General features: G+C 40.7%; 1 protein-coding gene across 4 annotated transcripts in view; it reads right to left on the reverse strand.

Annotated features, from left to right (window-relative positions):
* Positions 1-1,264: 1,264 nt before the first annotated feature.
* Positions 1,265-20,953, reverse strand: part of LOC147111859 (palmitoyltransferase ZDHHC20-B-like) — a 121,329-nt gene continuing 101,640 nt past the window's right edge. For 2 of the 4 annotated variants that reach the window (XM_085999179.1, XM_085999177.1), the window contains 4 exons: positions 9,665-9,754; positions 8,226-8,341; positions 4,369-4,432; positions 1,265-3,903 (listed from right to left, as the gene is read on the reverse strand). In XM_085999179.1, the coding sequence (XP_085855305.1) occupies positions 4,374-4,432; positions 8,226-8,341; positions 9,665-9,754 (265 nt within the window). In that variant the 3' untranslated portion in view covers positions 1,265-3,903; positions 4,369-4,373. Of the gene's footprint in view, positions 3,904-4,368; positions 4,433-8,222; positions 8,342-9,664; positions 9,755-20,953 lie in introns of all 4 variants that reach the window. The other 2 variants (XM_085999178.1, XM_085999176.1) reach the window with 1 other exon arrangement.

Raw genomic sequence — 20,953 nt, forward strand, 5'->3', positions numbered from 1 at the left:
TGCGCAATGCACCTCCTTGGACCCTCAGTCGTAGATGCGAGGGGGCAAATCGTGCAATTGTTAAATTTTTCATTTTTTTTACATGTAAAATGTTGGCCCAGTAATTCCCTTCCAAATGCGCGAGTACGGTCGGGGTACTTACGCGTCTGGCCGGAGGAAATGCCGGTTTTCAGCATGCACAGCGCATGCGGGGAAAACCGGCATTTCCTGTCCTCTGAACGAAGGGGTTCAGAGGCAAAACGCGTGCGCAGTAAAATTCGCCGCTTTCATTCATGATTTCAGTGAGGTCAAGTCCTTACAACTTACACATGAAAAAAGCATGGGTACAGTTGCTCCAGAGGCTGCGGAGGAAGATATTTCTTATCGTGGAGCTTCTGAAAGTATGTATGTCTGTACATATTCCTTTGCGTGTTATGTATATATTCCTTTACTTATGTGTATGAATGTATTATTTAATTATGACTTTCAGAGAAAGTAACTTATTGGAAAATCATAATTAAAAACATACATTCATACACATTAGTAAAGGAATATAAAACATACATACATATACGTAAAGGAATATATGCGGACATACATACATAATTACTTATTACTGATGAAAAGTTTCTTTCTTAAAAGTGCTGGAAATGTTACATTACTCATTTTAGAACACTCATTTTCACATTCCATTCACACAGCCACAATTGCTCCTTCTACCTACCGTTCTGAAAACCCGTTTAAAAAAAAAAATTTAAACTTTAAAACTTACTTAAAATTTCTTAAAATAACTTCCCTCCCTTTCCCAAACAAAAATATTGCCTTTCAGAAGCTCCACGATAAAATATATCTTCCTCCGCAGCCTTGGAACAACTTTACACCTGCTTTTTTCAAGTGTAACTTGTAAGGACTTACCCTCACTGAATCCATGAATGAAATCTACGAAGTTCACTGCGCAAGCGCTGCCTGTGCAGTCGCACGTGCTGTGCCTATGAACCCCTTCGTTCCGAGGTCTGGAAATGCCGGCGTTCCCCGCATGCGCTGTTCATGCTGAACGCCGGCATTTCCAACGGCCAGATGCGTGAGTACCCCGACCGTACTCACGCCTTTGGTCACGAATTTCTGGCCCAAAATGATGGGAGTTCTGCCCCTTTCCACATAAAACATTTATTGGGGTCTTTCCATAATTATGCATTTGCTATAAAGTAAATGTACAACTGAACTCAAATGTACATCCATAGCACAGTTGTCACAGTATCGTTCACAGCAAGTAACAAGATCAGTGTAGTTTTTAAAATCACTTTTGGCTTTTATTTATTCTCTGCATTTATTGACAAGGTTGACTGAACAAAATAAGAAATAGTAGCCAGTTTAACTTATGAATAGTCTAGAAATGACAGAAAAAAGGTGCCAGACATGCATATTCTATATGCGATATATGTACTAACTTTAATTTGGCTATCCTTTGGAGGAAAAATAAAACACAGCTTAAATGATTGCATAACATGCCAAGTAAAAATGTCATTCATCCTTGTCTACTGATACTAATTTAGTTACATTGGCTTCAATTATTATTAATATAAAGAAAATGTTACTGAAACATAGCTGTCCTCAGGACAAATTTCATAGACAAGTTTTAATTGTTCATAAGCACAAAAGATAGGGGAGAAAAGAAGCTGACAATGATAGAAAAAGTGCACACCACTTAGTTTATATTTCAATTTATATTAAACTATATTCAAACAATCTTGACATTTTTATTTGGATAATCCATTGGTAAACATCAATACAACATCTATTGTTAATCTGATAACATCAATGTTGCATTCTTGTATAGATTTTTTTCTGGGATAAACCTATTTGTTAGCTTAATACTGTCACAAATTTCATGATTGCATATGATTTTTCTGCTTAATGCTACAGATCATATACACAATGGTAAGAATTATCATAGCAAAAATGTCACTTTAGTAACAGACATGTTTTTGAAGAACGCATCAGAACCCTGATAATAAGTTTAAGGTAAAAAAATGCAATGTTGAAATTGTGAGAACATACATTACTCTGGCTGTAAAATACATTTACTTACCCTAGTTATGGAATACAAGTTGAACAACATACAGCATAACAAGTATACGGAGGATGCGCTACGTGATTGATTCATACTATACCTTTATGAACTTTCTAACTCAGATACCACAACTACTAATTAATGATAAACATAGCAACAAGCAACGCCTGAAGTAACTTACAAAACAAATCAATTATGGGAACCAGAGTCTCAGTTCTGAATCAGAATCTCTCTCCCCTCCAATTTCATCAGATGTGCTCATTTCTAATACATATAATTTTGTTTGGTTCACTTAGATTACAACTTCTGCAATTAAAAAAATTACATAGTATTCATATACAGGAAACTTTCGTTTAACCAGAGGTTAAAAGTTCGGAAAGCTCTATCTACCGGCAAAATTCAGGAGCTGTTTTCTATAAGTTTTTTTACTTCTCGTTGCTTTTTTTTCCCCCAGTCAGGCTCTGCAAGGTCTGTAGCTAAGCAACAGCTTCAGCTAGAGATGCTTGCAGCTGCAGCCGACTGTTTTGAAGCTGTTGCTAAGCAACAGGGTTTGTTGATTCACACGGAGCTGAAAAGCTCTGTATGTTTTAACATTGCCGCTGGTTTATACGGCAGTTTTGATCTAACGGCACCAGCTCGGTCCCGTCAGTGCCAGATACCAGAAAGTTTCCTGTATTGTACATAGCAGTGCTTACATCAACTGTTCAAGACAATGAAAAGTTGAATCACCAAGTATAAAGTCTACTATAATACATAGTAATCAATCAGCAACCCTTTCCCAAACCATTTCTGATTCACATCTCGATCGATTGATGACTACCACAGGTCATTTACTGAACATGAATGACTATTACGATGTAAAATAATAAAAAACATTTTATAGGCCATATATAAAAAGAACAAGACAACCAGCAAACAAAATAACTAGCAATCTTGACCACAAATAAAAAAGGAAAAACTAAAACCTTATGGCATTTGTAAACCACTGTTCATTCAGAGCCAATAATAAATAAAAAAATGTTTCATAAACAGTAACTGCTTTTTGGTACACAGCAGCTCTGATTAACAATACACATACAAGGACATCAAACATTAGTGCAGAAAGTCTGTTTTTCAAAATTTCTTGCATAAATTTAGAGAAGTAATAGCACACTCCCCCTCGAGAGTATTGGCTTTTGCTTGATTAAAGTACAGACCTGCATCAGCAATTGATTTTATGTTACAGCTTGCAGTCATTAACAGTTATTTTAAGATCCTTGTAAGTACAGTTTACAATTATTATACAGCTTAGTCCCTTGTAGCCCACATTTATGTTGTACATCTGATATATATATATATTGCTTATTTAAAAAATGTTAATAATTCCTTTCAGTGCCTTTTATATCCTATAATAACACTATAACCTGGCAGTAAGTATGGGTTAAAATCAAGTCATCTGACTAGACACTTGCATCTAAACATCCAATCAAATAACCAAAATACAGCTATGTGATTGGACATTTCAAATCACAACTGCAGGTTACCTTCTGTTTTGCAGGATACAGATTATATTAATAGTTTTATGATCTGTTCATACAGACCTAGAGAAGACTAGTGGCTTGGTAATCTAGGACCCTGATTACATTTGTATCACCTACCACAGTGTCTGTGGACCCCATGTATAAGGTTATTATTTAAGGCAACAAGTTATGTTGATTTTAAATTTATTGCCTTTCTCAACATGGTAGTATTACTGTTAATGTCTGTTTCATAGCACAAAAAATCTGATACACAAGAAGTTGTTCATATGTCATCAGTTCCTCTTCTAGAGAAGTGAGCAGCATTCCAGTTTCAACGTCATGTACCAGAAACATCTAAATGGAAGAACATAGTGGTTTAAAAAGTAACAAAACATCATTTGAAGGAAATTCATCTATTTAAGGTACTTTACACAGAATTAGATACCGTTTTCCCTTCAGGTGTTGATTAGTGGTTGCATATAATTTTGATTTAGATTTTTTATTGTGCTCATTAAGGTGAGGAATTTCAGTACTGGGACAGGAAGATAAAAAATGACCATGTGAGAGTACCCTGTCTTAAAAAGGAATCCCCAGTGATTTGCCTCATTGATATCCTGACCTTATCTACAGTATATGGAGCATTAAAAAAAATCAGCATGAAGGTGTGTAGTGTGAAAATATCAGAAAGCAAACTTTGTACTTAACTTTACAAAACAGGACACCATGTGATAATACTGAATGCAACAGATATTATAAATTTACATATTTCCACTGTGATCTTATTACATTTACTACTAGTAGTACTTTTACTATTTTTACCTTCATTATGTTGAATGTTTTGTTGATTCCTGGTCTATTGAAACTGAAGCATTTTCATTTGGAACTGCAAAGGTTGGAGAGATTAAAAAAACATTAAAATAAACACTGAGCTTAGGACCATTCTTCTCATTTGGAAACTTTTAGGTAAAATATTTAGGCCTAGAAATTTGGGAACACATGTTTTTGGGCGAAGTTATCCCTTGCACAAACCGAGTGGTCTGAGGAACCCTGGAAATTGGGCCTCGGACCTAGTTACCATGCAGTCAGCATTGCAGGAGGAGCCCTCTGGGAAGAAGGTACAAAGATCAGGCCGCTGCTAGCGCCATAGTGGCCCTCAGGTAAGTGAAGGATCGCAAGTCTCAGGAGATGTGGCGAAGGGGGAGGGGGTGTTGCAATTGGGCAGTGGTCGCAATCGGGCCTTGGGGGATGGGAATCACCAGCCTCATGGAGCCTGGAGGTCATGGTCGGGGGAGAGGGACTGTGCTTGTTGGGACCAGGGCCTGGAAGTCAGGGTTGGGGCTGTCAACGGCAGTGTTCGGGATGGTGCGTACTTAGTAAGTAACTTACTAAATACCAGGCAGCTTGCGGTCCTTCTCAGAGGCAGGCGCAATGGGCCATAATTTGCTGTCAAAATAATGTGAGGCTAATGGTGCTCACCACTATTTATGCACAAATGCTACAGCAACTTCAGGCGAGGGCAGATGCGTCATTAAGCATGGAAATCCAAAAGTTGTTGTGCAAGATGCTTCGTGAAACGCCATCTCGCTGTCTGGCTGACCATTCAAATGTATTCAATGGCATGAAGTTGCTGTATTTGCATGGTAGGTATGAACTAATGAACTAAATTTGCCAGAGAAAGTTTTGTCTTGCCCATTTCAATCCAAGAACTCTTAATGGCATGATAAGTGTTAATTACTGCCAAACCACCTCTCTGGCACTGAAAATTATCTATTACAAGTGTGGAGTCTTAATCCTTCAGGTTTTAATTGTTATTGCAGATTTCATAAATGTAAAATTTTAAGTTATTTTTTTTAACTTTTCCTTTGTCTCTTTTTCCTCTCTCTCTTAATCCAATCTTTCTTTCTCCCTCCTTATTTCTCTTTCTGTATCTGATTTGGCATCAAATTCACCCACTTTAATTTATACTTCCATCTCAGTCCTTGGGCTGTTAATTTCACAATCCTTCAATCTGATTGGTTAAGATGATACGCAGTTATGCCCTGTTCACTCAGGTCCCAGATGCCCGGTTTCCCTTGCTGCGGCCTTATCAGCTCGGACTTTCAGCAATTTGTGGCACAAAATATCATTGCGATTGAACGGGCAAGGGCAAATCTAACTAATGGCGGATGCCGCTCATTGCCATATTACAGCAAGCTATGGCCAATTGAAGTTACCTCCATAGATAGGATACAGAATTAAAAAATATAACAAGCAAAAATAGAACTTGTTTAAAAAAAGACCATTTTAAGAGATAAGAAAAAGAAAGAGCAGACCAAGACCACAGTGGCTAAACGAGGTCAAGAATAACTTAAAGGCCAAACAGAAACAAAATGTAGTGAGGTTTAGGAGCCATATAAGTTAGTTGAGGACCACTAAAATGAGTAAAAGAGATAAGAGGACAGTAGATAAGCAGAATGTACGAAGCAACTCGATGTATCAAAGATTATTTTTAAAGCTTGGTTAGTAGCTGATGGCTTCTTTTAAGGGTAAAAGTAGAAATATTGAGCATCTGGAAATGACAAATGTATGAAATTTGTTGTTACATTCTTCTCAGATAGGAATTGTGCACAAATTCCAAATCCAGTCATGTTGGCTCAAATATCTACAGCATGAGTAGAGACCAGTAAAGTTTGGTTATGAAGTAACTCAAGGAATCAACCATTCGCAAGCAACTGCACTTCTCTTCCCCTTCTCTAACTTCCCTTTCCTTTCCAAGGCCTTTGAGCTGGTCATTGCTTCCTAACTCCATGCCACCTTCTTCCACAGCTCCCTATTTGAATCCCTTCAGTCCAGTTTCCATCATGCTCATAGTCACCAATAGTATCCTCCATGAGTACGACTGCAGTGCAGTCCTCTCTGTGGTATTCAACATGGTCCTTCTCCACCAGCTCTCCAGCTTCGTGGGACTGCCCTGCATGTTTGCAATCCTACCTGTACCAACGTAGCCAGCACATCTCAAACAATGGTTTCTCCTCCTGCCTCGATATGGCTATTCAAAGGATCCGCCTCAGTCCCTCCCCTACATGCTGACTCTCGGTGACATTGTCGGGTAGAGTTTCCGCTCAGTTGTGTTGGTTTTTCGGCGCAATTCACCCAAAACTGGCGTAATGTGGCATTTTAAGCACAAATTATGTTCAGCGCAAATTGAGTTTCTGCAATCTTTTGTGCTCGTCTAAAAAAGAAAATCGGGCTAGAAGTTGGCCCCACCAACAAAACTGGTCATGCCCCCACAATGAATTAATCACCATTAGGAGTTTGTGCTAATTGCGCTCGTCTGCAGGCCTTCGAGGAGGCACTAAAAATTAAGCTGGTTCATTTGGGTGCAAGGGCACCAATAGGCACTTTTAAAAGCTTTTGAATGTAACTATTTTAATTTACTAAGAAACAGACCACTGTCCCCATTATAACCAACAACTGGTTCTGTATATTTTTTTTAAGTCATTTTCAGTAATTTAAAATCGGGCTACTCTCAGGTAGTGGATTGACACTAATTAAAAATGCTTATTTTATGCGATAAATCAATTTTCAGCTGTATTAATCAAACTGCACCAATTTACCACTCTTAAATAGATCAATGAATTTTTTAAAAGCCAAACTTTAAAAAATGTTTTAAAACGCTGCCTGATTGTGCTGGTTCATGGCAGATTGTGTGCTCAGCAATATGCAAATGAGTTTGAGCAGCAACACAGGAGAGAAAAAAAAAACTTCTCAAAACTAGCTCAACTGCGCCCAAAGCAGAAACGCTACCCTCATCTGTAGGAATGGGGTCAGCTTCCTCAAGTATGTTGATGGAACTCAGCCCTACCTCTTTGTTACTTGCCTCATCCCCACAACCTCTTCTGTGCTATCTGACTACCTGTCTGACATTAAATCATGGATGAGGGAGAATTTCTTCCAATAGAACATTCAGAAGACTGAAGCCATCGTTTCTGGCCTCTGCCAAAAACTCCGCTTCCTGCCCACTGAGTCTTTCCTCAGGTTAAATCAAGACTGTATGCAATCTCAGCATCATGTTCGACCCGGAGCTGCGGTTCAAACCCAACAGTCTATACATTACCAAGACCACTAATTTATCACCTCTAACATTGCTCGCCTCGTCCCCTCCACCAACAAATCTCTTATCCATGCTTTCGTAACCTTTAGAGGCAACTTCTCGAACACCAGTTAGCCTAACCTTATAGTATGAAAAATGCACAAAAGCATATCATTGTTCATCTGAAGAACCTAAAAGGCCAGGAGTAGTCAGCATGGTTTTCGAAGAAACAGTTAAAACATGACAAATCTTCTGGAATTCTAAGATGGTAACTAAATTAGTGGATCAGGGCATCTTGTGCATATAATTTTAAGTGTTTTTCTGAAGATATTTAATAAAGCTACATGTAGATACTTTTAAAGAAGACTACAGATTGGGGAATTAAAGACCATTTAGCCAGATAAATTGAAAACTGGCTTGGCAATAGGAAGTAGCAGCAGAAAACATTAAACATGTACAAAATGAAGGGGGATGCTTATGTTTAAGGGGTTATTTTTCAAGACAATTCTTCTTGATCAAGTAAAATGTATTTTAATTAAGATAAATGTATTCTTTATCAACATATATAACCAACAATGCATAACATTGTGGAAAATATTACCACGTTTGGAGCTTTCTTCATCTGATTCGTCATCTAGCCAGTGCTGATCTGTCCCTCCTAACAATCGGTTTTGAGATTCACTCAATGGTCTAGAAGGAAGCGACTGTCCATCTGCAATACTGTGAAAACAGTAATACCAATTACAACAACAACTTGCATTAATATGGAGCCTTTAATATAGTAAAACATCCCAAGGCGCTTCACAGGAGTGTAATCAGGCAAAAATTGACACCAAGCCAAAGGAGGAGATATTAGGGCAGGTGAGGTAGGCTTTAAGGAGCGTATTAAAGTAGGAGGTGGAGAGGTTTAGGGAGGAAATTCAGCTGGGAAAAGAATGGGAACTAATGATTTTGGCGAGAACATTTTCAGGGGTTATAGAAGTGGGGGGTGGGGGGAAGGGTTATTGTTACAGGTGCAACAGGCAAGGATACAGTGCTAGGTCTGGCTCTGGACAGTGAAACAGGACAAGTAAGTGACCCAAACCTAATTAGGTGCATAACAAAAATAAAGAAAATGAAAAGAAAAAGGAAGGTGGAGGTAAAGGCAATCGACTGGAAATTGCCTAATTTCAATTAACACTCATGTGGAAGCCCCAGGAAATTCTGGGGCAGCACAATGGGTACAGAGACCTGACATAATGGGTTTCGACCCTGTGCCAGTGGAATGCTGATTTGCCTCGTGTGGGGTAGAGGAAAACCTCCCCTATGCCCTAAATGAGCAGAGTGGAGAACAAGAGATTTGGGGGTGCAGATACATAGATCTTTATAGGCAAGATTAGAGAGAGAAAAAAAGACAAATGGGATTCTTGCTTTGATACATAGGAACATTGAATATAAAGACAAAGCGGTGATGCTGAATTTGTACAAGACATTAAGCAGGGGTGGTCAAGCTTTTGTCTCTGTTGGCCACATGTATCATGGAGCCTAGGGAGGCACATATAAAGCTTAAATCCTGGCAGTAGCAACAAATAATTGGCATCTGATAATTATTTCATCCTTTCATTGGGGATCAGAAAAGGTTATGTACCATCTATAAATTAAGTGCTTCAAGAGATATGTCAGATTCAACTAGGGGAAGAGGAAGGCAAACATATTTTAATAATGAAAATTAGAATAGTTTCAAAACTAATACTAGGGGGAGAAATGAAAACCAAATGGATGGAAGAGTCATTGATGCATTCTTCAATCTTGAGTTATACTGGAGATGAAAGATGGGCTTGTAAATTTGCTATTGCCGCAATTATTTGTCCAGTCCAATTGCTGCAGTTGGAAGCTTGTCTATTGCTGTTTGCTTTATCAGGTAACACTGATTTTGCTTGAACATTTTCGCAAATTACAACATTGTGCTAATGAAAAACAATTCAACAGGCAGCGGAAAATGGAGTTAACTAAATGGAATATTAAATTAATAGATATTATAAACAAAAGTAGTAGTAAATATACTTATTGGCAGGTTCAGTGTGGTTGATTGTGTTGGGTTGTTCTGCATCTTGACTGACCAGGCGAGTTGGATAAGAACACCCATCACCTAGGCTAAACGATAAAAACAGACAACAATACATTTTCACCAAGGGAATTCTCATGGAAGTAAGCATATTCAAACATGGTTGGAGCATAGTAAATTAGTTTCTTTTAGGGAGGATTAAAACTGGAGCAAGATGGGCCAATGGCTTCCCTCTTAATACTTCTGTGAACATTTAAAAAAAATCTTGTTTTACAATTTTACAGTGTCAGCTGTGGCTCAGTTGGTAGCACCCTCGCCTCTGAGTCAGAAGGTTGTGGGTTCAAGTCCCACTCCAGAATTCTGCATAAAGCTTGTGGGCAAGTTTACAGTTTAAAATATTTCCCATGGGCAAGAATTTTAAAGAAATTAATAACATTGCCAATGTATATTTAATAAACAAATACAGACCATTAAAATTAATGCTTTCCAATACCATAAAGTATATTTTGTCCACACATCTAACATTAATTTAACAAAAGCATTTTTTTTTTTTTTTTTTAAATACCTGAAACAGCTTCACCCAGTACATTTCTTCACACGTAAAGATTAAGTATTATCACTCTGTTATGCAACACGGCATAAAGCAGGAAATGTCCAATTTGGGACCACATAGAGTCACTCACACCCTGACTATCATTCCTTGAAGCTCAGGATGCCCAGTCCTATTCGTGCTTATGTTTCTCATTTGATTATTGTGGCTCTGGAGCTATCGAAAGGATTGTTTTGTGCATTTTTTCAACATTTATTCATAAATCTTAAATCAGAACACCAAGGCCTGTTAGTATCAGCAACCTGATATATGCAGACTGATAAGTGTGTTTAAATTTTATATGTGCTCCTCAAGGCTTCATGGTATGCACCTATGTAGCTCACTAAGACAACAGCTTGGACTCCCCTGGTATAAAAGATTTAAACACTTAGAATTCCTGCAAGATTCATTGTTACTGAACATAAGAATGTAAGAAATAGGAGCAGGAGTAGGCCATACGGCCCATCGAGGCTGCTCCACCATTCAACAAGATCATGATTGAACTTCTACATCAATTCCACTTTCCTGCCCTATCCCCATATCCCTTGATTTCCTTAGTGCTCAAAAATCTATCATTCTCAGTCTTGAATATACTCATTGACTGAGCATCGACAGCCCTCTGGGGTAGAGAATTCCAAAGATTCACAGCCATCTGAGTGAAGAGATTTCTCATCTCAGTCCTAAATGACCAGCCCCTTATCCTGAGACTATGACCCCTAGTTCTAGACTCTCCAGCCAGGGGAAACAGCCTCTCAGCATCTACCCTGTCAAGCCCTGAAAGAATTTTATACGTTTCAATGAGACCACCTCTCATTCTTCTAAATTCCAGAGAATATCGGCCCATTCTACTTAATCTATCCTCATTGGACAGCACTCTCATCCCAGGAATCAATCTAGTGAACCTTCATTGCACCCCCTCGAAGGCAAGTATATCTTTCCTTAGGTAAGGAGACCAAAACTGTACACAGTACTCCAGGTGTAGTCTCACCAAAGCCCTATATAATTGCAGCAAGACTTCCTTACTCTTATACTCCAACCCCCTTGCAATAAAGGCTAAAATATCATTTGCTTTCTGAACTGCTTGCTGTACCTGCATGTTAACTTTCTGTGATTCGTGTACAAGGACACCCTAATCCCTCTGAATACTAACATTTACCAGTCTCTTACTTTTTTTTAAATAGTCTGCTTTTCCATTCATCCTACCAAAGTGGATAATTCCACATTATACTCCATCTGCCATCTTCTTGCCCAATCACATAACTGGCCTTGGTCCAAACATGGACAAAGGAGCTGAATTCCAGAGGAGAAGTGAGAGTGACTGCCCTTGACATCAAGGCAACATTTGACCGAGTGTGGCATAAAGGAGCCCTAGTAAAACTGAATTCAATGGGAATCAGGGGGAAAACTCTCCACTGGCTGGAGTCATACCTAGCACAAAGGAAGATGGTTGTGGTGATTGAAGGTCAATCATCACAGCCCCAAGACATTGCTGCAGGAGTTCCTCAGGGAAGTGTCCTAGGCCCAACCATCTTCAGCTGCTTCATCAATGACCTTCCTTCCAACATAAGGTCAGAAATGGGGATGTCCGCTGATGATTGCACAGTATTCAGTGCCATTCACAACTCCTCAGATAATGAAGCAGTCCATGCCCGCATGCAACAAGGTTTGGACGACATTCAAGCTTGGGCTGATAAGTAGCAGGTAACATTCGCGCCACAGAAGTGCCAGGCAATGACTATCTCCAACAAGCAAGAGTCTAACCACTGCCCCTTGACATTCAATGGCATTACCATCGCCGAATCCCCCACCATCAACATCCTGGAGGTCACCATTGACCAGAAACTTAACTGGACCAGCCACATAAATACTGTGGCAACAAGAGCAGGTCAGAGGCTAGGTATTCTGTGACGAGTGTCTCACCTCCTGACTCCCCAAAGCCTTTCCACCATCTACAAGGCACAAGTAAGGAGTGTGATGGAATACTCTCCACTTGCCTGGATGAGTGCAGCTCCATCAACACTCAAGAAGCTCGACACCATCCAGGACAAAGCAGCCCGCTTGATTGGCAGCCCATCTACCACCTTAAACATTCACTCCCTCCACCACTGGCGTACCGTGGCTGCAGTGTGTACCATCTACAAGATGCACTGCAGCAACTCGCCAAGGCTTCTTCGGCAGCACCTCCCAAACCCGCGACCTCTTCCACCTCGAAGGACAAGGGCAGCAGACGTTTGGGAACACCACCACCTCCAAGTTCCCCTCCAAGTCACACACCATCCTGACTTAGAAGTATATCGCTGATCCTTCATCGTCGCTGGGTCAAATCCTGAAACTCCTTACCTAACAGCACTGTGGGAGTACCTTCACCACAAGGACTGCAGCGGTTCAAGGCAGCGGCTCACCACCACCTTCTCAAGGGCAATTAAGGTTGGGCAATAAATGCTGGCCTTGCCAGCGATGCCCAGATCCCATAAATGAATTTTTTTTTAAACGGTCTATATCCCTTTGCCTCCTCCTCACAGCTTACTAGGGTTGCAAAATTCTGGGAATTTTTAAAAAGAGGAAACTTTCCATGGGAATTTTCGGGAATTTATGGGAATTTTGAGTTTTTTTGCACACTGATGGTTTTTGTCTCTGACCCTTATATTATCTTTGTCGTCAAAATAGACATACTGTTCCATACAAATAAAAACAGGCTTTCAAAACTTTATTTAGGTTATAATTTTGAACTTTATTGAGCCCCCACAAAAAAGACCCATCTAAAATAAAATAAAAAGAGCGTCAGTTTATTTAGCCTGTAATTTGTCCTTATTTTGTCCCTTTGAGTCTTCTACTCATGAGTCTTCTGAGTTTTCTACTCCTCATTGCTCCTCCTGATTCTCTGACTCTGGCTCTGACGTGTCCATTTCCTCCTCTGTGTCAGTGTCTAGCTGTGTGGTGGACACTTCTGTATCTGGCTCAATAAGTTGTAGGTTCGCCCGGATAGCCACCAGTTTCTCCACTCCCTTGTTAGTCAGCCTGTTGCGCACCTTTGTATGCGTATTCCCAAAAAGTGACCAGTTTCGTTCAGAGGCCGCTGATGAAGGTGGGATTTGGAGTATCACCGATGCAATAGGTGACAGGGCCTCAGATGCACAAAGTCCCTTCCACCAGGTATGTGCACTGATATGCTTGCATGATTCCCATATCCCATCCCCATTCCAAAGACCTTGCTTGGTAGAGAACTTTGCCCGACTTCCCAGAACTTTGCCCACATCCAGATTGAGATGGTGTGAGAGGGTAGAAATCACACTGTAAGCGCTGTTGATCTGTTCTCCAGAAAGTATTGGGCTCCCAACATGCTTTGGGTCCAGCATGTATGCTGCAGCATGAATCGGCTTGACACAAAATTCTTGACGCGTCTGTATGAATTGAACAATTGCCTTCTCCTCTGCTTTGAGCAGCAGGGATGTGGGTAGGGCAATGCTGATTTGTTCTTTTAAATCAGTAAAAAACCTGAGAACATCTGACAAGACAGCGTCATCTCCTTCAATCTGAGCAATTGCAGATGCTACTGGTGAGAGTAGTTTAAGGCTGCTAACCACTCTCTCCCAAAACACATCATCCAGCAGTATTTTCTTGATAGTGGTTTCCATATCCCCAGACTGGGATATTGCCATTTCTTGCAGCAAACTCCTTACCCTCCAGAAGGCTGTTGTACATTATGACAACACCACCCCATCTAGTGTTGTTGGGCAGCTTCAGTGTGGTGTTCTTGTTCTTTGTCATTTGCTTGGAGTTGTAGGTTGCTGCAACTACCTGTTTTCCCCTGACATACTTAACAACTTAGTAAGAGTACAGAGAACAGGATAGTTAGGCTAAATACGTGGCTTGAGCAGTGGTGTAAGAGGGAGGGTTTTAAATTTTTGAGGCATTGGAACCAGTTTTGTGGTAGGTGTGACCTATACAAAAGGGACGGTCTACACCTGTGCAGAGATGGAACTGATGTTCTCGGGGTAATTTTTGATAAAGCAGTTCGGGAGCATTTAAACTAGTATGGCAGGGGGCTAGAAACCTATGTAGTGAAATAGAGGAAAGTGAAAGGCAGACAGAAATAAATGGTAAAAGGGTGAGGAACAAAAAACAAAGGGCCAAACTAATTCATAAAAAATGTGAGCATAAAAAAAGCCTGAGGGTTTTATACCTTAATGCGAGAAGCATCAGGAACAAGGTAGATGAATTAGCTGTGGAAATAGAGGTTAATAATTATGATCTAATTGGGATTACGGAAACATGGTTGCAGGGTGAGCAGGGCTGGGAGCTTAACATACAGGGGTATTCAGTATTTAGGAAGGATCGACAAAAAAGAAAGGGAGGAGGGGTAGCATTGCTAGTAAAAGAGGGGATAAATGCAATTGAAAGGAAGGATATTAACTCAGTTAATACGGAATCTATATGGGTGGAGCTAAGAAATAGCGAGGGGCGAAAAACATTAATAGGAGTGGTATATAGGCCTCCAAATAGTAAAATAGAGGTTAGGGAGGGCATCACGAGGGAAATTAGAGAAGCGTGCAATAAGAGCACAGCTGTCATCATAGGTGACTTTAACTTACATATAGATTGGACTAGCCTAATCAGTAAAAATAATGAGGAGGAGGAATTCCTTGAGTGTTTAAGGGATGGTTATCTGGATCAATATGTCGAGGAACCAACTCGGGAACAGGCTATATTGGACTGGGTACTGTGCAATGAGAAGGGACTAATCAGTAATCTTGTTGTACGGGGACCCTTGGGTCAGAGCGATCATAACATGATCGATTTCTCACTCGAAATGGAGAGCGAAGAAATTGACTCAGAGACTAAGGTCCTGAATTTAAACAAGGGGAATTATGATGCCATGAGACGGGAACTGAGTAGGTCTGATTGGACAACGTTCCTGAGAGGACTGGAGGTAGATAAACAATGGCAAACATTTAAAGATAGAATGACAAAATTGCAAAAATTGTTTATACCAATCTGGCATAAAAGGAAATCTAAAAAGGTGACTCAACCGTGGATAACAGGGGAAATTAGAGACAGCATAAAATCCAAAGATAGGGCGTATAAAATAGCCAAAAAAAGCGCCAGAGCGGAAGATTGGGAACAGTTTAAGATAGAGCAAAGGAGGGCAAAGGGCATGATCAAGAGGGGCAAAATAGCTTACGAAAACAAGCTGGCGGAAAATATAAAAACTAACTCCAAAAGCTTTTATAAATATATCAAAAGGAAAAGACTGGTGAAAACCAAAGTTGGTCCATTGCAGTCAGATACGGGGGAATATATAATGGGAAATAAGGAAATGGCAGATCAACTAAATGCATACTTTGGGTCAGTCTTTACGAAGGAAGACACAAAAAACCTCCCTGGGATATCGGGAAAAATAGGGACATTGGCAAAGGAGGAACTGACGCAAATCAATATCTCTAAGGATATGGTGTTAAGGAAGCTAAAGGGATTGAAGGTGGACAAATCCCCAGGGCCTGATAACATGCATCCTAGGGTACTGAAGGAGGTGGCCCTAGAGATAGCGGATGCACTAAGGATGATTTTTCAGAATTCATTAGACTCGGGAACAGTGCCGATGGATTGGAGGGTAGCTAACGTTACCCCACTATTCAAAAAGGGGGGTAGGGAAAAAGCAGGTAATTACAGACCTGTAAGCCTTACATCAGTTGTGGGCAAAATGCTGGAGTCCATCATTAAGGATGAAATAGCGGAGCACTTAGCAAATGGGGACAGGATAGGACAGAGTCAACATGGATTTACAAAGGGTAAATCGTGCTTGACTAATCTATTGGAATTTTTTGAGGGAGTAACTGGTAGAATAGATGGGGGAGAGCCAGTAGATGTGGTGTACCTGGACTTCCAAAAGGCCTTCGATAAGGTCCCACATAAAAGATTAGCATGGAAAATTGAGGCTCATGGGATAAAGGGGAAAGTTTTGGCGTGGATAGGGAACTGGCTGTCAGATAGAAAACAGAGAGTTGGAATAAACGGCTCATTTTCTGAATGGCAGGCAGTAACAAGTGGGGTACCACAGGGATCTGTCCTGGGCCCCCAGCTGTTCACAATTTACATTAATGACCTGGATCAGGGAGTCGGATGCAGCATTTCCAAATTTGCAGACGACACTAAACTAGGAGGTGGGGTGGGCTCAGAGGAAGAGACCAGGAAGCTCCAGAGCGATTTGGACAGACTGGGCGATTGGGCGGATAAATGGCAGATGCACTATAATGTGGACAAGTGCGAAGTTATCCACCTTGGGTGCAGGAACGGGAGGGCAAATTATTATTTAAATGGCAATAGATTGGGAGAGGGGGAAGTACAGAGAGACCTGGGTGTTCTTGTACACCAGTCACTGAAGGCGAGCATGCAGGTGCAACAGGCGGTCAAGAAGGCAAACGGTATGCTGGCCTTCATAGCAAAAGGGTTAGAATACAGGAACAGGGATACCTTGCTGCAGCTGTACAGGGCACTGGTGAGACCACACCTCGAGTACTGTGTACAGTTTTGGTCGCCTCATCTGAGGAAGGATGTTCTTGCCATGGAGGGGGTGCAGCGGCGATTCACCAGGCTGATACCAGGAATGGCGGGAATGACCTATGAGGAGAGACTATGTAGTTTAGGGATGTACACACTGGAGTTTAGAAGATTGAGAGGGGACCTCATAGAAGTGTATAAAATTCTGACAGGTCTAGACAGACTGGATGCAGAAGGAATGTTTCCCTTGGCGGGTGAAAACAGAACTAGAGGACATAATTTAAGGATAAGGGCTAAACCATTTAGGACAGAGATGAGGGGGAATTTCTTCACTCAGAGTGGTGAACCTGTGGAACTCATTGCCACAGAGGGCAGTGTACGCCAGCTCATTAAATATATTTAAGAGGGAATTAGATATATTTCTACGGGCAAAAGGGGTTAAGGGTTACGGAGAGAAGGCGGGGACGGGATACTGAATTAAAGGATCAGCCATGATCTCATTAAATGGCGGAGCAGGCACGAAGGGCCGAATGGCCTACTCCTGCTCCTATCTTCTATGTATCTATGTATGTAACTTGCTTGGCTCTCTTGTACAGTGCTTCCATGGTTCTCAAACCCATGATGTCCTTGAGGAACAGGTTAAGCCCATGAGCTGCGCACCCAATAGACGTAATATGAGGGTAGGCCTCCTCCACTTGAGCCCAAGCAGCCTTCATATTCGCAGCATTGTCAGTAACTACTGCAAAGACCTTTTGTGATCCAAGATCATTGGATAAATGTTGCTGCATCTTTGTGGTATTCTTTACATATGGCTTTCTACAGTGTTTGCACATGTACACAGTCTTTCCATCTTTAATGCCTGGGGTAAAATGCTTCCACACATCCAACAGTAAACGTGGCATTGTTCTATGCAGAGAAATAAAGGGCATTCATCTCTGTGTCGAACTGCGGTCGATCAGCATGATTGCAACAGGGTGAGTACATTTTTGCTGATGCTCCATGTGATGGAAGCATGACCTGTACACACACAATGCTACATCACCAATAGTGTATTATTTTGTATATTTTAAATTGAAGGACAACAGAGTTCAACAAGTAACTGGTTTATTTGGTATAAAGTCTGATTTACTTACTGCATCATCACAACATCAGCAGAAAACAAAATGACTTCCCTCAGGACCCCTAACCTGGATCTTAAAAAAACTATAGCTGTCTTACAGATGCCTGCAGGCCAATCACAATTCGATATGCAAATATTACAAATAGAGGGAGCTAATCGCTCATCCACTCATCCAACCAATCAGGACACATTTGTTCACAGTCACACACAAAACTTGTAATTATTAAAACAAGCCAAGTAAGAAGATAAACATATATTGATTAAGAAATTCCTTAATAATTAAGATTCCATCTCTGTTAGTAATTTTAAGAGAGGACCTGTGGAAAAAAAAGAAATACAAAAAAAACAATATTATGCTAGCATGTGCTTTTTTGGGCAAAATTCCCAAGCTAAACTTCCCGTGGAAAATTTCCAGAAATTTACCGGAAACTTTCCACCCCTTTGCAACCCTACAGCTTACTTTCCCACCTAGCTTTGTATTGTCAGCAAACTTGGATATATTATACTCGGTCCCCTCATCTAAGTCGTTGATATAGATGGTAAATAACGGGGGCCCAAGCACTGATCCTTGCGGCACTCCACTAGTTACACCCTGCCATCCCAAAAATGACCTGTTTATTCTTACTCTCTGCTTTCTGCCTGTTAACCAATCCTCAATCCATGCTAATGTATTATCCCCAATCCCATGAGCCCTAATCTTGTGCAACAACCTGTGTGGCATCTTATCAAATGTCTTCTAAAAATCCAAAGATACTACATCCACTGGTTCCCCCTTATCTACCCTGCTAGTTACACCCGCAAAAAACTCTCAATAGATTTATCAAACACTATTTCCCTTTCATAAAACCATGTTGACTCTGCCGAATCATTTTGTGATTTTCCAAGTGCCCTGTAACCACATCCTTAATAGATTCTAGTATTTTCCCCACTACTGACGTCAGGTTAACTGGCCTATAGTTCCGTTTTCTCTCTCCCTCCTTTCTTGAACGGCAGGGTTACATTTGCTACCTTCCAATCCAGGGGGACTGTTCTAGGTCATTTTGGAAGATCAAAACCAATGCATCCACTATCTCGGCAGCCACCTCTTTTAAAACCCTAGGGTGGAGTCCATCAGGTCTTGGGGATTTGTCGGCTTTTAGTCCCATTAATTTCTCCAGTACTTTTTCTTTACTAATATTAATTACTTTAAGTTCCTCACTCTCAGACAATTTCCAGTATGTTCTTTGTTGTCTTCTAATGTGAAGACAGATACAAAATATTTGTTTAACATCTCTGTTATTTCTTTATTCCCCCATTACATTTTCTCCCATCTCTGCCTCTAAGGGACCCATGTTTACTTTTGCTAATCTTTTCCTTTTTACATACTAGTAAAAGCTCTTACAATCTGTTTTTATATTTCTTGCTAGTTTACTCTCATATTCTATTTTCTCCCTCGATCAATTTCTTGGTCATCCATTGCTGATTTTTAAAAGCCTCCCAATCCTCAGGCTTACTACTCTGTGTGGCAACATTATAAGCCTCTTCTTTTAATCTAATACTATCCTTAACTTCTATAGTTAACCACGGCTGTACCACTTTTCCCATGGAGTTTTATTCCTCAAGGGAATGTATATTCATTGAGAATTATGAATTATTTGTTTGCCATTGCTTATCTACCATCAGATCTTTTAATTTAATTTCCCAATCTAGCTCAGCCAACATGCCCCTCATACCTCCGTAATTGGCTTTGTTTAAATTTAAGACCCTAGTTTCAGACTTAACCACATCACTCTCAAACTTAATATGAAATTCTATCATATTATGATCACTCTTCCCCAGAGGATCCTTTACTATAAGATTACTAATTAACCCTGTCTCATTACTCAATACCAGATCTAAAATAGCTTGTTCCCTAGTTGGTTCCTCGACATACTGTTCTAGAAAACTGCTTTGAATGGATTCCATGAACTCGTCCTCCAAGCTACTTTTGCCAATTTGGTTTGACCAGTTTATAAGATGATTAAAGTCCCCCACAAATTTTGAGTTACCATTAAAATCTTTACATCTCAGTGCAATAAACTTCAGTACTGGCTGCCTATGAATTACAGATAAATTGTAAGGAGAATTTAGTAAATAAAGCTGCTATAATTATCAGCTGTTACCTTGTGTGTCAGCTGCTAAGTATCCTAAGCATTACAAGCTCCTCTAACTTTCTGATTTATACTCTGTCCAACAGTATGATTGCTGTTAGGGTGGCTATAAAAAAATTCCCACCAGTGTTTTCCGCAGTTTGTTATTTCTCAGCTCCACCCATATTGATTCTATAGGCAGAGTAGTAGGCGTAGGCAGGTAGTGCAGGGGTCCCCTGTGGCCATCCCCCTTTCAAACAGATATACCACTTTGGACATTGTTGAGGGAGATGGCTTATCGGGGGAAGGCAGCAGCAGCCAACTTCCTGGCACCATGGGTGGTCCTGCTGCACAGGACGGGAGGAAAAAGAGCGGGAGAGCTATAGTGATAGGGGATTCTATTGTAAGGGGAATAGATAGGCGTTTCTGCGGCCGCAAACGAGACTCCAGGATGGTATGTTGCCTCCCTGGTGCAAGGGTCAAGGATGTCTCAGGGCGGCTGCAGGGCATTCTGGGGGGGGGAGGGTGAACAGCCAGTTCTCGTGGTGCATATAGGTACCAACGATATAGCTAAAAAACGGGATGAGGTCCTAAAAGCTGAATATAGGGAGTTAGGAGGTAAATTAAAAAATAGGACCTCAAAGGTAGTAATCTCAGGATTGCTACCAGTGCCACGTGCTAGTCAGAGTAGAAATACAGGAAACTTTGGTTTATCCGGAGGTTGTATGTCTGGAATACTCAATCTAACGGCAAAAATCAGGAGCCGTTTTCTGTACGTTTTTTTTAGATCGCGTCCTTTTTTTCCCCCAGTCAGCCACTGCAAGGTCTGTAGCTATAGCAACAGCTTCAGCTAGAGACGCTTGCAGCTGCAGCCGACTCTTTAGAAGCTGTTGCTAAGCAACAGTGTTTGTTGTCAGATACGGAGATGAAAACCTCCGTATGCTACAACATTAACTTTATATGTCCGGCAGTT

Source organism: Somniosus microcephalus, chromosome 10, assembly GCF_052327205.1.
Source record: "Somniosus microcephalus isolate GS21.2 chromosome 10, FLI_Smic_1.0, whole genome shotgun sequence".
Lineage (NCBI taxonomy): Eukaryota > Metazoa > Chordata > Chondrichthyes > Squaliformes > Somniosidae > Somniosus > Somniosus microcephalus.